The sequence below is a fragment of the Nomascus leucogenys genome, chromosome 16 (assembly GCF_006542625.1).
Source record: "Nomascus leucogenys isolate Asia chromosome 16, Asia_NLE_v1, whole genome shotgun sequence".
Taxonomy (NCBI): Eukaryota; Metazoa; Chordata; class Mammalia; order Primates; family Hylobatidae; genus Nomascus; species Nomascus leucogenys.
The window spans coordinates 64,801,810-64,821,572 of record NC_044396.1 but is presented as its reverse complement, the minus strand read 5'-3'; the positions used below and the strand labels follow the sequence as shown (position 1 = coordinate 64,821,572).

The window sequence follows — 19,763 nt, the reverse complement described above, 5'->3', positions numbered from 1 at the left end:
ATAATAATGTTAAAAATAAGCATAAACGAATCAAACTAAAACGAATGTATTATAAAAATTCAATCAGAATATTCTAGCTTCTCAGTAATTGTGTGTCATTGAAACTGTTCAAGAATTAAGTGTCTAAAAATTCAATGAAAGCTCAGTGGTTAAGTGCTTATCCAAAAGTATATGGATTAGTTAGCAATTAATTCATCACTTAATTTAAAGTGAGATAGAGCTCTCATTGTTGCATACACGCATGCATGAGTCTTAGTTACAATTTAGGCAAAATAAAATCTACCATTAAATGGGTGTCCAATGTCTTTAGGACATGATTATACAATAATGGATATCAAGAGTTTGGCACAGAACTAGCAATCAATTAGGCAGTCATTTACCTAATTTTTATCCACTAGCCTATTAGACTTTTAAGTCATATGAAAGAAACATTCTCTAATTTTAATTACAGTGCACTCATAGATCTACTGTGAAATAGTTTGGGGTGATGAAGATCATGGGATTTATCCTTCTGGCAGGATGACAGATGAGGTACTTTGAGAGTTACTCTCACTGAAATATAAGAAACATGGTAGCGTTCATGTCATTATTAGTTCACAGGAAAACAAAAGAAATGTATAAAACTATGAATGAATACCATGCAAACAAACATACAGACACACACACACATACACACACAGGCATACAAACATATATATTGGAAGCATTCCCTCTTAAATGAGGTACAATTTAATTAGACTAATTGTCATGTGTTCTACTAAACATTTTACCAGATATCTAAGAAAGTTAAGATTTTAAAATTACATAATTTGGAAAGGAAGAACCTAAAATATTATTTACAGAAGACATGCTTGCTATGTAAGAAACTAAAAATAATTTACAAATGTTTTTAAATAATATGGAAGCTTTATCCAGTGCCTAGTTACATCAATATACAAAAAATAAATCTTTTCTGCATACCAAAAAAGTTCCAAATATAAAAATAAATACCACTTTCAATAACAAAAGGCATTTTCAAGATGTAATATATTAAAAAAAATTATTAGAAGATATTTAGAGATCCAAATAAATGAAGAGATAAGTCAGGCTTGTGTGTAGGGAGATACAATACCTTAAGATGTCAGTTCTCACCAAATCATTTACAGATTCACTGTAATTCCATTAGAAAGCCCAAAATAAATTTTTGAAGAATTTTACAAGTTGATATGTGAAAGACAAATGGTCCAAGAGTAGTCAAAATACTCCCAAAGAACACAAGTATTAAGTGTGTGGAGTATCTCACTTATAAGATACAGTCTTACCTTACAGCAATAATAATAATAAGCCAATTTGTGGTAGTTCGGGTACATACAAACTTACCAAGAGAACAAGATCCAGAATCCAAAATCCAACATATTTATATACAGAATAGTAATATATGTTAGAGTTTGCTGATCATTGGAGAAAGAAGGGCTATTTATTAAATAAAAAATACAGAGACAACTGGCTGTTCATATTGGAGGGAAAAATGAAAGGAATGCTGTGCTAATTTATATTGCTGTGTAAAAAATTACCCAAAATTAGCGACATGAAACAACATAAATTTGTTATCTCACAGTTTCCACAGGAAAGGAATCTGGGCATGGATATCTGGGTCTTCTTTTCAAGGTTGTACCAGGGTGAAATCAAAGCATTGGTCTGGGATGCGATCTCGTTTGAAACTGTAGGGCTTCTTCCAAGCTCACTTGTTGGCAGAATTCAATTATTGTGGTTGTAGGACTTAGGCCCTCAGCTCCTAAAGGCCACCCTTTGCTCAATGCTAAACGTGCCTTTCCACAGCATGGCAGTTTGTATCTTCAAGGCCAACAGGAGAGCATCTCTTCTGATTTTTTGTTTGCTTGTTTTTTGATCTCTCACTACTAGACCTTCTTTTAAAGGGAATCCCCTGAATTAGTCAGGGCCACTCAGGATAATCTCCCTTTTAATGAACTTAAAGTCAACTGATTAGACATCTTAATTACACATCTTTAGTATTCCTTCACCTTTTCCATACAATATAATCATAGGATTGACAATCCATCATCTTCATAGGTCTTGCCCACACTGAAGAGGAGGGTATTATATAGGTTATCTACACCAAGGGATTAGAATATTGGAAGACATCTTAGAATTCTGCCTCCCACACATTCCTACTTTGCAGTTTCTGTAAAAGTCAATTCATGAAAGATAAAAGATATGAAGATACATCTTTATGAGCCTGTGTCATTAATATTAATAATTTTTACCAGAGTAGGATTTGTTTATCTACTATTTTGTGAGCAGATAAGTAAGTCCTACTCTGGTAAAATTAATAACTTTTTCTTATCAAATAATCTAACAAGGAAGCTGTGAACTTGAAGCTATTGCAACACATATAATGTAAGGGATTAGTATCCATAATATATAAAGCTGATCTCAACTAGTGAGCCAGATCCAATGGTGTACTATGAGTGAGCCACAGGTAGGACTAAGATATTGATTTAACTCCCTCTATGGAACAGAAAGTCCTGGGCAAAAAATAAAAATAAAATTCCATTATAAGCAGCTTCATCTGTTCACCTTTGTGTATTACAAATATTATTGTTTTCAAAGTGTGCTATAATGGAATGTTTTCAGAATCACCAATATAAAGAATTCTTGCAAACAATAACAAGTAGACAAGCAGTCTGAGGAGAAAAGATGCCAAAACACAAATAGTTGTGTCACAGAAAAGAAAATATAAATGATACATAAACATATAAAAAGATATGCAACTCAATTAGTATTAAGGAAAATGCAAAAAAAAAAAAAAACAACACTTTTACACCTACTAGAGTGGTAGGAATAAATGCATTCAATGTACACAAATGTGAACATTTGAATTGGTAAAACAATTTTGGAAAACCATATGGTACTAGGTTATAAAATGAATTTTTGCGGTTATTACCTAGTAAGTATACTGCCTAGAGACATACTTGAAAATGTGTACCAAAAGATGTTTAATATTGCTCATGACCAGGTTGCTTATAGTAGCCAAAAAAAAAAAAAAAGAAAATGGGAAACAATCTAAGCCTGTATTGACAGGTAATTATTAATGGGAAGTATTTATATTTTACTATAAGTGGAACAAATACACATATTTTTAAAATTATGATCATTTAAAATGTATAGTTCAAAGTCTTTATACACATGCTATATTTAAACTTGGCCAAAACAATTGCTTTAGTCAATGCAAATATTAAAATATTTTATAAAACAAGAAATATGTGTAGTCAGAAATTGTTGGCCGGGTCCAGTGGCTCACGCCTGTAATCCCAGCACTTTGGGAGGCTGAGGTGGGCGGAACATGGGGTCAGGAGATTGAGACCATCCTAGCTAACATGGTGAAACTCCATCTCTACTAAAAATACAAAAAAATTAGCCAGGTGTGGTGGCGGGCACCTCTAGTCCCAGCTACTTAGGAGGCTGAGGCAGGAGAATGGCATGAACCCAGGAGGCGGAGCTGGCAGTGAGCCAAGATCGCGCCAGTGCACTCTAGCCTGAGTGACAGAGCGAGACTCCGTCTAAAAAAAAAAAAAAATTGTTATTATAACAAAAAAAGCCAAGATATAAATTCCTTTATTTTTAATTATTTTTATAGTAACAAAGTAGCAAATAGTTATAAATATTACTAAAGAAATATCTTCTTCATTTATTCTCTCATAATATGGTAACTTCAGGCATTCATTTTATCAGGTGGTGAATAATATTTTATTATAACTTATTTTTTGCTCAAAGCACGACTCTATGTAGGACACTATGTAATTTTATGTAATTTATTTCGGTACTGATTCTTAATTATATTTTTTCAATATTATAGCTATTTTTAAAATTGCAATTTAATTAAATTTGAATTTTTGCATAGGTATATAAACAATATATGGATACATGAGTATATTTTAGTAAGAAATAATGCTGAATTACATACCACGGTATTGTGTGTCTCTCAAAGTATTGTGCTCCCAGTTTTGCTACTCATTTTAATATATTTGAGGAATTCTGTTACCAAAGGATACATAAAAATAAACTTGATACCATTCTGGCAATCTAGATTCAAGTTTAGCTCTAACAAATTTTAAGCTTTACTACTTAATGGAAATAGCACACTCTGTTTCTGCATGTTAATTTTATAAAATATATATGCAAATGTGTGGAAAACCACTCTCCACCTACATATACTTTTTATAAAGCCTTCTTAAAGTAGATTTGCTTTAATCATTCTCCAAGTAAGCGTATTCTATAAACAGAAACCATGCAATTTCATTGAAAATTTAATGCAGAAAATACAATAAGGCAAGTAAAACTCATGTAATGATATAATGATTGAACTTCAAGAATATTCTAACATGATTTGCTGTGATACTATGAAATTATATATATATTTATTTATACATAATTGAACTGCTTGTGTGTGTGTGTGTGTGTGTGTGTGTGTGGAGAAACAAAGAATGCATTTCTGTCATTGCTTTTTTTGTTGTTTTTATTGCATAACACAGTATATTCAAGGTGTTTGTTTCTGTTTACTGCTAGGTTATCCAGATAAATTTTGAAGAATTTGATCTGGAGATTGGCTATGATACCTTGACAATTGGTGATGGGGGCGAAGTTGGAGATCCTAGGACAGTGCTCCAAGTGTAAGTTCCCAATGTTTCATTTTTGCCTTAGCCTATCGGGTACTAATAAAATTTTACTTTCAAATTATTGTTTTACATTGATTGCTCCCACTACTACCGGCAGAAGATGCACAGTAACTTAGTTATTATTATTAACTTTCGTAGAATCTGTTAGTGCTTCTTCAATGAGATTTAAGGCACTTTGCCTCAGTTCAGTTGGGCTTCTCTAACAACATGCAGTAAACTGGGTGACTTATAAACAATAGAAATGTATTTCCTACAGTTCTAGTGGCTAGGAAATACAAGATTAAGGTGTCAGCAGATTTGACGTCTGGTGAGGGCCTGCTCATCTAACCTGATGCTTCTCAAAATAGGGTCTTTTTGCATCACAAATGCATCACAAATACCTGGTGCACATTTGAAAATGTAGATTTTTAGGCCCTCAAGCCGAACTTAGTGAATCAACATCTCCAGGATGTGAATTTATCAATCTATATTTTAACAGACTCACTGCATGATCCTTATGCACATCAAAGTTGGAGAACAACTGATATAAATGTTAAAAAAATTAGTATCATCATAGACAGTTACTACTGGTAATGCCTTTATTGTGTGTAAAGTGACTAAAGGTAAGCTAATTTTTTTTCCTTTTTTTTCTTTTCCTTTTCATTCTCTTCTCCCTCTTCTTTTTATTTTCTTTTTAATTTTACAGGAAGGCCTCCTAGAACTATTATTCCAGAATCCTGTAATAAACCAGAATCCTGTAATAAACCAAGGGTTAACCTCATAGTCACACATAGTATGTTATACGCTCCAATATTACTGCTCTTTAGTCTTATTTTTCTAGAAAACAAAATGAAAACCAAACTTACTCACCTGTCTTCATGCACTCTTGACCTCAACTTCAACCTCTTTCCCCTGTCTGCAACATGGATATCATTGATCAACATGATTTGGTTGTCTATCTCTGGCCTACTACAGTTCTGTTTTGTGTTTCCTAAGGTGTGATGGACAAATGGGCCAGCATTTTACATGCTTTATACGTTCAATGATTAGTTCGTTTTCACATTGCTTTAAAGAACTACCTGAGACTGGGTTATTTATGAAGAAAAGAGGTTTAATTTACTTTCAGTTCCACAGGCTTAACAGGAAGCATGACTAGGAGGCCTTGGGAAATTTACAATCATGGAGGAAAGCAAAGGGGAAGCCAGGACCTTCTTCACATGGTGACAGGAGAGAGAAAGAGAGCAAAGGGGGAAGTCTCACACACTTTAAAACCATCAGATCTTGAGGGAACTCACTATCATGAGAATAGCATGGGAGAAATCCACCCCTACAATCCATTCACCTCCCACTAGGTCCCTCCTCCAATTTGACAAGAGATTTGGGTGGGGACACAAATCCAAACTATATCAGTTGTGTTGGTCACATTTTTGTAACTTCATTCTTAACACTTCTTCTCTTGAAAATGATCAGCATTTTTGTTGCACCTGAGCAATAATTAGAGCCTGTTAGGCATATTACCTCAGTGAACTGACATTTTCCAGAAATAATCAACATTTCCTACTAAATCTTATTGTGGTTTTATACCTGATAGCTTAGATTTCATTATAATATAAAATTGCATGTATTTTACATGCAATATACTGTAAAATTGTATATATATAAATTAGCAGCAACAGAGCTGCTCTGATGATTAGCTATGCTTTTTTCCTGTTATTGTTTGTCAAATACAGAGTTTTAAGGAACTGAAAATTACATGTAAAAATTTGAATTTATGGTTTCTTGTAAAACTGGTGACACTAGGTCTTCATAGTCATGTGGCAAAAATTGGCTGGGACTGTCTTCTGCCTCCTATAGACAGGGCCTCTTTGTGGCCCTCATCCCTCTATCATTTGCCACTTGAGCTTCTAAGATCCTTTGCTTTGCCTGCCTGGGCCTATAGCTAATTAAGTGACACCTGATATAAGACAAAATGTGGATTGCTTTCTCTATCAATTTATTCATTGTTTTCCAAGTAAATATGTTTGTTTCTTTACCTGGCACTCATAAACATTGAAGTTTCTTGGATATTAATGATACATAGTAAATTTGGTGATTAATCCCCACACATTGCAGATGTTTCTCTCTACCTGTTTGATGGATCCCATCATATGAATTTTAGAAATAAAATTGTAAAACATGTATTTGATGGGACATCTTTTCCATTTTCTCCTTAAGACAGAAAACTGGATTTTAGATTCAGATTCTCAAAAACATGGACAAGAAAAGGCAGGCTGGCTAGTCAATTGACTAAAACATACTTTTTAAGAAGCTTTTATCATATATCTGCCACAAAAAAACTTCATATCTCAGCATTGGATAAAATATTAGAAATCATCTTGTCCAACTGATATCCAAGAGCATAGATGCTATGTCCTCCTATTGCTGCTTTCTTAAAAAAAAAAAAAAAAAAAAAAAAAAAAAGCTATTTGAGCTAATTAGTATCGCACAATTATGGGTAGAAAGATTATATATATATAGTAACCCAGTAAAATACAGAAGAAAGATGTCAAAATTATCTTAAATACTCAACCATTAGAACTGGTTAAATATAAAAAGAGTACATTTATTGGGATTGAGCAGTGATCTGTACAATCCCTAATGTTAAAAAAAATGTGTGTTTGAACCATATTTTTCACCCTATTTCAATGTTAGAAAAATTCTGAAGACAATCATGAATTCTGGTGTACCAACTGATATCCTTTTTGGACAGAAAATCATTGTATCATTAACATAGAATGACTATTAGGTATTATTTTTCAAAAGAATACCAAGTATCCAAATGGTTGTTCCTATACCATCCAATTTAAAGTTTCCAATGATAACTGCATCTTCAGTAGGGATTAAAAATTAAGGCTTTCGGGCAGGGCCAATTTGGCCAACTAGAAGCAGAAGTGATCGGAGGCTCCCATTGAAAAGAACCACAACAGTATGCAAATCCTGCACTAGCAATCGAGATATCCAGGTTCTGTCATCAGAAATGACTAGGTGGCTAGCATGATCCAAGGAGAGGAAAGAACAGCAGTGTGGTGCAGCAGCCCACCTGAGAGCCACATGGGGCAGGGGAGCCCCCATTCCATAGTCAAGGGAGGTGGTGAGTGAGTGTGCTACCCAGCCTGAGAAACCATGTTTTTTCCACGGAACTGTGCAACCCACAGATTGGATGATCCCAGTCACAAGCACACGCCACCAGGGCCTAGGGTCCCAACCAGAGGGCCACACAGATTCTCAATACCCACTCATCTAGAATCTGCTTAAGCCTGCCGAGCTCTCAGGGGAAGGGGTGGCCAGCACCTCAGCTGTGGCTGCCTGCTGTCTAAGTCATTTGAGCTTCTTGGGGGAGGGTTGGTAGCCAACACTGGGACTGATAGCTGCCTAACACACTAAGCTCCCAGGGCAGGAGAATGGTGGCAGCAATCTCTATAGCTCCAGGCCACACTTTTCTTCTGCTGGAGCCAGAGAGGCTGAATGGCTTGGTCTCAAGAGGTATCCCCCATAGCCCAACATACTGGCTGTGGCAGACTGTGGCCAGAGTGCCTCTTCAGACCTGAACCTGACCCATCCCTCCCCACTGGGTTTGGCCTCCCTGCAGGAACTCCAAGAACTCCAGCCAGGGGCTCAGGGAGAGAACTCTGATCTCCCTGGGCCTGAGTCCCTAGTGGGAGGCATGGCCACAGTCTCCAGGGACCAGCAGAATTAGTTTTTCCTCTTGATAGTTCTGAGCAACCCAGGCAGACCAGACAAGTGGTTTTCCTTTCAGCAAAGCACACCCCATCCACCAAGGGACAGTCAAAGTGCTTCATTAAACAGGACCTACTCCCTATGCCACCCAATCGGGTAAGACCCTCCAACAGGAGTTCTCAGACATCTTATACAGGAGTGCTCCTACTGGCCTCAGGTAGGTGCCCCTTGAGATCAGAGATCCCAGAGGAAGGAACAGACACCCATCTTTGCTGTTCTCCAGCCTCCTCAAGTGACATCTCCAGGTGCGGGAGTGAACCAGATGAATAGAGCCTGAAGTGAACCCCCAGGAAACTGCAGCAGCCTTACAGAAGAGGGACCTGACCATTGAAAGAAAAACAAACAAACAGAAAGGAACAACAGCAGCAGCAACAACAACAAAAAAGTCCCCACAAAAACCCCTCTGAGGGTCAGCAGCCTCAATGATAGAAACTAGACAAACTCATGAACATGAGAAAGAATTAACAACAACAATAACAAAAAGATGAAAATCCAAAAGGCCAGAGTCTCTCTGCTCTTCCGAATGATTGCAGTTCATCTCCAGCAAGGGCACAGAACTGGACAGAGGATGAGATGGAGGAATTGACAGAAGTAGACTTCAGGTGTGGAGTAATAAACTGCTGAGCTAAAGGAGCACGTTCTAACCCAATGCAAAGAAGATAAGAACCTTGATAAAAGGTTACAGGAGCTGCTAACTAGAATAACCAGTATAGAGAGAAATATAAATGACCTGATGGAGGTGAAAAACACAGCAGGAGAACTTTGTGAATCATACAAAGGTATCAGTTGCCAAATTGACCAAGTGGAAGAAAGGATATCAGATTTTGAAGACGTCTTGCTGAAATAAGGCATGCAGACAAGATTAAATAAAAAAGAATGAAAAGGAATGAACAAAACCTCTGAGAAATATGGAACTATGTCAAAAGACTGAATCTATGATTGATTGGAGTGTGGGAAAGAGATGGTTAGAATGGAACCAAGTTGGAAAACACACTTCAGGATATTATCCAGGAGAACTTGCCCAACCTAGCAAGGCAGCCCAACATTCAAATTCAGGAAATACAGAGAACACCACTAAGATACTCCATAAGAAGATCAACTCCAAGACACATAATCATCAGATTCTCCAAGGTTGAAATAGAAGAAAAAATGTTAAGGCAGCCAGAAAGAAAGATCAGGTCACCTACAAAGAGAAGTCCATCAGACTAACAGCGGATCTCTCAGCAGAAACCCTATAAGCCAGAAGAGGATGGGGGCCAATATTCAACATTCTTAAAGAAAAGAATTTTCAATCCAGAATTTTATTTCCAGACAAACTAAGCTTCACAAGCGAAGGAGAAATAAAACCCTTTCAGAAGAAGAAAATGCTGAGGGATTTTGTCACCATCATACCTGCCTTACAAGAGCTCCTGAAGGAAGCACTCAGTATGGAAAGGAAAGACAACTACCAGCCACTGCAAAAACACACCAAAATATGAAGACCAAATGACACTATGAAGAAATTGCAACAGGTAATGTCCAAAATAACCAGATAGCGTCATGATGACAGGATCAAATTCACACATAACAATACTAATCTTAAATGTAAATGGACTAAATGCCCCAGTTAAAAGACAAAGACTGGCAAATTGGATAAAGAGTCAAGACCCATCAGTGTGCTGTATTCAGGAGACCCATCTCATGTGCAAAGACACAAATAAGCTCAAAATAAAGGGAGGGAGGAAAGTTTATCAAGCAAATGGAAAGCAAAAAAAAAGCAGGGGTTGAAATCCTAGTTTCTGACAAAATAGAGTTTAAACAAACAAAGATAAAAAAAAGACAAAGAAGGGTATTACATAATAGTAAAGGGATCAGTTCAACATGAGGAGCTAACCATCCTAAATATGTATGTACCTGATACAGGAGAACCCAGATTCATACAACAAATTCTTAGAGACCTACAAAGAGACTTAGTCTCCCACACAATAATAGCAGAAGACTTTAACACCCCACTGTCAATATTAGACATATCAATGAGAGAGAAAATTAACAAGGATATTCAAAACTTGAATTGATCTATGGATCAAGTGGACCTAATAGACATCTACAGAACTCTCCACCCCAAATCAACAGAATATATATTCTTCTCAGTGCCACATGGCATTTATTCTAAAATTGACCACATAATTAGAAGTAAAACACTCCTCAGCAAATGCAAAAGAACTGAAATCATAACAAACAGTCTCTCAGACCAAAGTGCAATCAAATTAGCACTCGGGATTAAGAAATTCACTCATAATCACACAACTACATGTAAACTGAACAACCTGCTCCTGAATGACTCCTGGGTAAATAATGAAATTAAGGAAGAAATCAAGAAATTCTGTGAAACCAATGAGAATAAAGAAACAGCATACCAGAATCTTTGGGACACAGCTAAAGCAGTGTTAAGCGGGAAATTTATAGCACTAAATGCCCACATAAGAAAGCTACAAAGATCTCAAATTGACACCCTGACATCACAATTAAAAGAAATAGAGAAGCAAGAGCAAACAAATTCAAAAGGTAGCAGAAGACAAGAAATAGTTTAAGATCAGAGCAGAACTGAAGGAGATAAAGACATGAAAAATCCTTCAAAAAAATCAATGAATCCAGAAGCTATTTTTTTATAAGTAACAAAATAGACCACTAGCTAGACTAATAAAGAAGGAAAGAGGGAAGAATCAAATAGACACAATAAAAAAATGAAATACAAACTACCACAGAAATACAAACCACCATCCGAGAATACTATAAACACCTCTATGCAAATAAACTAGAAAATCTAGAAGAAGTGGAAAAATTCCTGGACACATACACCCTCCCAAGACTAAACCAGTAAGAAGTCAAATTCCTGAATAGACCAATAACAAGTTCTGAAATTGAGGCAATAATTAATAGAGTACCAACCAAAAAAAGCCCAGGACCAGATGGATTCACAGCCAAATTCTACCACAGGTACAAAGAGGAGGTGGTACCATTCCTTCTGAAATTATTCCAGGGAGTTGCAATGGAGGGACTCCTCCCTAACCCATTTTATAAAGCCAGCATCATCCTGATACCAAAACCTGGCAAAGACACAACAAAAAAAGAAAACTTCAAGCCAATATCCCTGATGAACATCAATGCAAAAATCCTCAATAAAATAGTGACAAACTGAATCCAGCAGCTCATCAAAACTTATCCCCCATAATCAAGTCGGCTTCATCCCTGGGATACAAGGCTGGTTAATCATATGCAAATTAATAAATGTAATCCATCACAAAAGAGAACCAATGACAAAAACCACATGATTATCTTAATAGATGCAGAAAAGGCCTTCAATACAATTTGACACCTCTTCATGTTAAAAACTCTCAATAAACTAGGTATTAATGGAACATATCTCAAAATAATAAGAGCTATTTATGACAAACCCACAGTCAATATCACACTGAATGGGCAAAAGCTGGAAGCATTCCCTTTGAAAACTGACACAAGACAAGGATGCCCTCTCTCACCGCTCCTATTCAACATAGGATGGTTGAAGAGAAAGAAATAAAGAGAGGAAATAAAGAGAAAGAAATAAAGACAGTAAGTCAAATTGTCTCTGCAGACGACATGATTCCATATTTAGAAAACCCCATTGTCTCAGCCCCAAAACTCCTTAAGCTGGTAAGCAACTTCAGCAAACTCTCAGGATATAGAAGCAATGTGCAAAAGTCCTCTTCAAGGAGAACTACAAACCACTGCACAAGGAAATAAGAAAGGAAATAAACAAGTGAGAAAAGATTCCATGCTCATGGATAGGAAGAATCAATATCGTGAAAATGGCCATACTACCCAAAGTAATTTATAGATTCAATGCTATCTCCATCAAACTACCATTGACATTCTTCACGGAATTATAAAAAACTACTTTAAATGTCATATGGAACCAAAGAAGAGCCTGTATAGCCAAGACAATCCTAAGCAAAAAGAACAAAACTGGAGGCATCATGGTACCTGACCTCAAACTATACTACAAGGCTACAGTAAATAAAACAGCATGGTACTGGTATGAAAACAGTCACATTGATCAATGGAACAGAACAGAGACCTCAGAAATAACATCACACATCTACAACCATCTGATCTTCAACAAACCTAACAAAAGCAATGGAGAAAGGGTTTCTTATTCAATGAATGGTGCTGGGAAACCTGGCTAGCCATATGCAGAAAACTGAAACTGGACCCTTTCCTTATTCCCTATACAAAAATTAACTCAAGATGGATTAAAGACTTAAATGTAAAACCCAAAACCATAAAAAACTCTAGAAGAAAGCCAGGGCAATGCCATTCAGGACATAAGCATGGGCAAAGATTTCACGTCAAAAACACCAAAAGCAATTGCAACAAAAGCCAAAATTGACAAATGGGATCTAAATTAACTAAAGAGCTTCTGCACAGCAAAATAAACTATCATCAGAGTGAACAGGCAACCTACAGAATGGGAAAAAATTTTGCAATGTTTCCATCTGACAAAGGTCTAATATTCAGAATCTACAAGGAACTTTAAAAAGTTTACAAGAAAACAACAAATAACCCCATCAAAAAGTGAGTCAAGGACATGAACAGACACTTCTCAAAAGAAGACATTTATGCAGCCAACAAACATGAAAAAAAATTCAACATCATTGATCATTATAGAGATACAAATCAAAACCACAGTGAGATATTACCTCACACCAGTCAGAAAGGTGATTATTAAAAAGTCAAGAAACGATAGATACTGGGAAGCTTGGAGAAATAGGAATGATTTTACATTGCTGGTGAGAATGTAAATTAGTTCAACTATTGTGGAAGACAGTGTGGCGATTTCTTAAGGGTCTAGAACCAGAAATACCATTTGACCCAGCAATCTCATTACTGGGTATATGCCCAAAAGAATATAAATCATTCTACTATAAAGGTACATGCACACATATGTTTATTGAAGCACTATTTGCAATAGCGAAGACACAGAACCAACCCAAGTGCCCATCAACGATAGACTGGATAAAGAAAATATGGTACATATACACCATGGAATACTATGCAGCCATAAAAAGGAATGAGATCATATCCTTTGTGGGTACATAGATGAAGCTGGAAGCCATCATCTTCAACAAACTAAGAAAGAAACAGAAAACCAAACACTGCATGTTCTCACTCATAAGTGGGAGTTGAACAACATGTACACAGGGAGGAGAACAACACACACCAGAGCTAGTTGGGGGTGGTGGTGAGTGGAGGAAGAGAGAAGAGCATTAGGACAAATAGCTAATGCATGTGGGACTTAAAACCTAGATGACGATTTGATAGGTGCATCAAACCACCACGGCATGTGTATACCTACGTAGCAAACCTACAAGTTCTGCACTTGTATCTCGAACTTAAAAAAAAAAAAAAAATTAAGGCCTCATTCCACAACCAATACCTTTTAGGCTGTTCATTCAATGGATGTAAATTTGCTCTTTCATGAGAGTGTGAGAAATCTAGGATTTTTTTTAATCAATTATATTTAAACAATCATAAAACTATGAGACTAGCAGGCACACAGACAAATTCAGATTTAGCCCTTTTTGTAATTATGTATATTACGTTTTTGTAAAACTCAAAAGAGGGCACTGGTCCTTACTATACAATTTTTAGGCAGTTAAAGGAAAACCCCTATGTATTTTAAATAGAGCAATTGATTAACAATTCAGCTCTTTCTTAATCAAATGACATTTCTGTGTAAGCATATCAAGCCTTTCACTTTGTTCATACCTACTTCTTATAGGGTTTAATCCATTCTCATTTGATGTCAAGTGCCTCAAATATTCTACTAATTTTTTATTATTGGTTTTGTCAGACTTCTAACTGTTCTCATTATTAAGTACAGATGATACCCTTCTTTCCTTCTGTATTGTAGGGCAGGAATCGAAATGTTTTTAAATGAATTTAATTATATAATAAATAATTGAGATCAAGTAGCAGATGAGGCTAGAGGGATTGGATAATTAAGTAAATGAAATAAGACGGCAACTAATTTTTTGAAGAAGGTGATGCTGAAATTAGCTAGACAGCATAAAACCAGAAAAAGAAAAAATGTATTGATGGGACATGCCCTTACATCCCAAGTGAACAGTCAAATGGAAATAGCTGAGTTTTCTTCTGCTACTCTTAGGAAAATTAAAGAAAACAGTGTTACACTTTTTTTATATTTCCACATGACTGTTGTCATATTGTCATTAGTTTGTGTAGTCTATCAAAGCATAAGTACTTCATCATGTACAATGTCCTCACTCTGAGAAGTTATACTAATTTTGAAAAATCTATGATTTCTAATTTTGTTCTATATTCTGCCATTCATAATCAGAGAATATGTTTCTCAAACTTGCTGTTCTCCCTCAGAAACAAAATTATACTTCTCTGAAAGTGTAACTCTGTTTTCCTCAAGTAGGGATAAATATGACAGAACTTGGCTTGGGCCCACCTCCTAGAGGTGTTTTAATAGGACTGGCTGACTGGCTAAAAGAGATTTTACAGACTTGGAGTTGAATCAAAAGTTCCTTCGAACTCTAGGATTCTGTGATAGCAGAATTACCTGGATTTATATTCACCAAAGAAGCTGACATAAATTTGAGTCAACCTGAATTTTAAGACTTGTATGATTTCTCTGCTGGAATGTGGAGGCATTGGAAAGTCCATCTGCCAGCCCCAGAGGCCAATTGGTCACCCTGTCCTCTCAACTTCAACTCCATTCATCATAACCCATGTCAACCCAGCCTGATGTTCAAACTGTCCACTCGCCCTGCAAACAGCCTTTCATTTCCTCTCAACTTCAACTCCATTCATCATAACCCATGTCAGCCCAGCCTGCATGTTCAAACAGTCCACCCACCCTGCAAACAGCCTTTCATTGTACCTAGGGATGCACAGGTGAGGTGTGTATTCTACTTGTGGGATATGGACCTGGAAAAAAGGCCTATGCTGGTCCTGGTAACAGGGAATTTCAGGTACCACATGCCTGTGTGTTCTAGAACAGTGCTTCGCAAACAAACGTAAAATAGATTTGATTTTTATTTCTGATCCCTCTTGAACTGATACTTTTATAACAAGTTTCTAGAAAAAAAAGAAATAAAACACAATAAATACAATCTCATTAATTTTCATTATGAAATTCACCAGACATAAAATTACTCTTTCAAATTGCTCTAGAAATTTTGAAAGTTAACACCCAGTTTCTGTATTTATCATGTTGTTGTCTGGAAACAACTGTAGGGTCTCAAAGGGGAGGTGGAGAAGGGACACAGATTTCAGCCAGGCAGGCACATTCCTGAGCAAGAGTTAAACTAGAGAAAGGTCAGAGCAGGGCATTCTACAGGGAAAGAATCAGAGAAGGGGCCCATCTTGCCCACATTTCAAAACGGTACTAAATACGTGGCATGGTAAATTTTCAAAAATGTATTTTAAAACCTAAGTTGAAGGAAAGGTATTTTAAATAATGCTTTTCTAACAGTTAAAACTAGTTTTCATTTAGACTTTTTATTCAGCAATCTCTTTACTTGTCTGTGAACTCCTTTTTGTTTTTAAGTTTAATTCATGTGCTAGAGAGTTAATTTTGGCACCAAAATTATTTTACAAGTAAATTGATTTAAAAAGATTGAATAGCTGAAAGTGAGAACACATAGCCAAAAGAAGAGGCCATCTCATATCAAAATATTTAAAAGTCTTTTATTAGAAGATGACTTCAGCCTATATTCAATTTTTATGTTCTAATTATTTTAATAAACACATAAAGCATCACTTTGATACATATTTAACAAGTTATGGAACATTCTAACATTTTCTAATTCAGTCAAAGTATTGAATTAAGTATTGTAAATATATGGCTTTTTGTGTTTCATTTTGTTTCAGTATTTAGGTTCTAAAAGGTAAAATCAATTACTTATTCAATTCCATAAAAAAGTAGTTCATAAAGTCATAATATATTCAATAGCTGAAATACTCCTGTAAAAATAAATCAATTACAAAGCATTAAAAAATAATAATTATAAAATTTCTTTTTTTATGAAGTATAAAGAATTTTTTTTTGTAATTTGCTAACTTAAAAATAATTGAAATGTGCCATATCTTTTCACCTTGAGGCTTTAACTCCAAGGAAATATTCATTACAAAGTTATGACCAATAAAATTATTTAGCAATAGAGAAGGCATTGTAATTGGACATCATACACCGTGCTAAATTCGCCATATAGATAAAAATTTCTAAAATGAATAAAATTTAAACTGCAAATTTAAACTTACAATTCAGAGATTTATTGCATCTGTCATTTGTTGTGCCATATCTATGGCCCATTTTATCTTTTCTCTCTCTCTCTCTCTACCTCTATTATCTCTTTCTCTATCTCTGTGTTCATTTTCACACCATTAGAGTTACTTTGAGGATGTTTTTTCCCAAATTTTGAAATAGCGTTTATTCCTGGCAACTTCAGAGTTGTCTAGTGATAAAAGTCAATAGAGATCAGAATATGAACTTGACATTTGATAATTCAGATAAAGGATTTGAACAGTAATATTTTAACCTTTTAAAGGATATCAAAAGAACTTTGTTTCACAGATTCTTTCCCATGTGCTATTTTTACACTTATTATACATTCATCTGATAGTGGAAATGTAAATAATTTATTGGAGAGAACTAATAGTGATGGTAATGCAATTACTGGCCTTGAGATTACTTCCAGCTCTCCAGGAGATGTTGATTATTAGTCTACCCTTTTCATCTGCATACAGCCGACTAAGAGGGTTAGACATTAATTCTACCAGATATGTGATAATCCTTCATTTTTCTGCATTTTCTTTTGCATGTGTCACTATTAGATTCATTAGATTCATGGTAACACTGTAAGAACTAAATGAAAACAAGCAACATAAAAGATTAAAAAATTATCTTCTATTAAGACACCTCTGAAAATTTTGTGAGTATGCACTAATGTTGGATGACATCTAATTGAGCAAACATCTTAAAGAAGGTAAAAAATGCTTGTATGGATATCCAAACCTGGTTCATTCTATCACTTTGGAATTCTGAATTCTCCAGGATAAGTTAGTACAATGTCAAATCTCATTCTCAGAAATATGTTAGTTTAGGCTAACAACACCTTTTCCTGATTATTCTGCTTTTAATTTTAAACACACACACACTTCTGGTTTAATATAATAATTTGTAAATAAATATTTTATTCATTGAATTTAATAGTATTTTAATAAATAATATTCTTACTAGCTTTATGGAAAAGATAGTTCTGTTTTCTATTAGGCTTGTAAAGAGATGACTATCATTGCTCTTAGTTCATTGAGCCCTATATTTTGTCAGATATATACTATTGTTTTTACTAGTCAGCAACATTCTTTTTTAAAATCTAGGCCCTACTCCTTTTGGCAACATACCAGTAAACATGATATTTGCCTTGAACAAATTCTTCTACATCCAAGGAGTTATACTCTCCTAACTTTGCCTTTGACTTCAGCAAATACCAACAAAGACCATGGGCTAATGAAAGAAGAGAATATGCTAAATATGGCAAAAGGTGATATTTTTTAGAGATGAATTGCCACAGTATAAAAAGGGCTTGGAGAATTGACCAGTCAGACAAATTCTTAGCCCCTTATATTATAATTATTAAGATAAGAAAAATAAATGTTTTCTTACTGCCTTTTTCTCTATCTTGCACCCTCACTTTCCTCTTTCACTATGCGTACTTATAAACATACACACTCATCCCTTGAGGGCAGCAATCATATTCTATTCATCTCAGATTTCCCTGAATTCTTTATAGAAAGCCTTGTCTTAGTATTGTTAGGTGTTAACAGCAATTATAAAGGAAGAGGAAAAAATATACTCCAAGACACACCTGCTGAGACATGTCAACAGAAAGGGTATCTTAGCAAATATTAGTCATGAGCTGTAGATATGCCATGAGCTGTAGAGCTCTATAGTCTCACCTGGGGATTTTAGCACTCATTGATACCACTTCCAGGAAAACCAGTCAAACTGATGGGACCAGTTTTCTCATCATGTGGATGAGACTTCACATGTAGTTATCCGTATGATCTGCTATAGGGCAATAACAAATATATGCTCTTGGAACGCAGAATTACTTTAGACCACAATATGAAAACAATCTTTGTGACATTTGGGTTACTGGCAACAAATGACTAAATATATGGAATAATTTATTCTGTGTGGTTCACCATTATTTTTTCACTGTGATTTTTGCTACATATGTCTAATGTTAAACAACTGATGATTTCCCTGAAAAAAGGGTTTACTTATGTTTTGCTTGCATTTGTTTTATATATGTATTTGTTTTTGAATACATTGAATTGTTTAAAATGAACTAAAGTAATTTTTAGTTGTTGATTTTCCTTTTGTCCTCAGGAATATTTGCACTGTAGCAGGCATTTCAAAGGTGGCTGTAGAGGAAGAAATTAGGGGAAAATATAGAAAGAATATATAAACAAGCTGGATTTCTTCCCACAAATACTGAGTGTTATAAGCAAGACCTGATTGGAGTCTTAAATATATGCAATGAAGTATCCATATTCCAACTTTGAATACAAAGATGTGTATGCTAAAGATTTGGCCTTCAAATTCAGTTTTCTAAAACTAAAACTCAATATAGAAATCTATTTGTAGGCCGGGCGCAGTGGCTCACGCTTGTAATCCCAGCACTTTGGGAGGCCGAGGCGGGCGGATCACGAGGTCAGGAGATCAAGACCATGGTGAAACCCCGTCTCTACTAAAAATACAAAAAATTAGCCGGGCGTGGTGGCGGGCGCCTGTAGTCCCAGCTACTTGGAGAGGCTGAGGCAGGAGAATGGCGTGAACCCGGGAGGCGGAGCTTGCAGTGAGCCGAGATCGCGCCACTGCACTCCAGCCTGGGCGACAGAGTGAGACTCCGTCTCAAAAAAAAAAAAAAAAAAAAAAAAAAAGAAATCTATTTGTAAAAGTAGTAAGACCCATGACAAACATTATCCTACCTATTATGGTTTTGAATTAGCCAATAAATTAAAACTTCTGAATCCTATGTCCCTAAATAAAGTTAAAACAACAATTACTGACAACTCAGCTAAGTGAACTAACATTTATATTGTCCCATTATTCCATAATGCTTTATATATTTTGATTTTAAAAACCATACATTATTCTTCCACTGCATTGGCCCACATTCTGAACTGTCACTCTACTGTGATGTGTTAGGGTTTCTTTTTTTTTTTTTTAACTTAACTTTTCTAATCATCGTCATTTTAGTGAATTTCGTGTAC

At 35.5% G+C, this 19,763-nt stretch overlaps 1 protein-coding gene across 2 annotated transcripts in view; it reads left to right on the top strand.

Moving 5' to 3' along the window:
• CSMD3 (CUB and Sushi multiple domains 3) overlaps positions 1 to 19,763 on the top strand; it is a 1,213,340-nt gene that overhangs the window by 585,667 nt on the left and 607,910 nt on the right. For both annotated transcript variants that reach the window (XM_030795533.1, XM_003256134.3), the window contains one exon: positions 4,567 to 4,670. In XM_030795533.1, the coding sequence (XP_030651393.1) occupies positions 4,567 to 4,670 (104 nt within the window). The remainder of the gene's footprint in view (positions 1 to 4,566; positions 4,671 to 19,763) is intronic.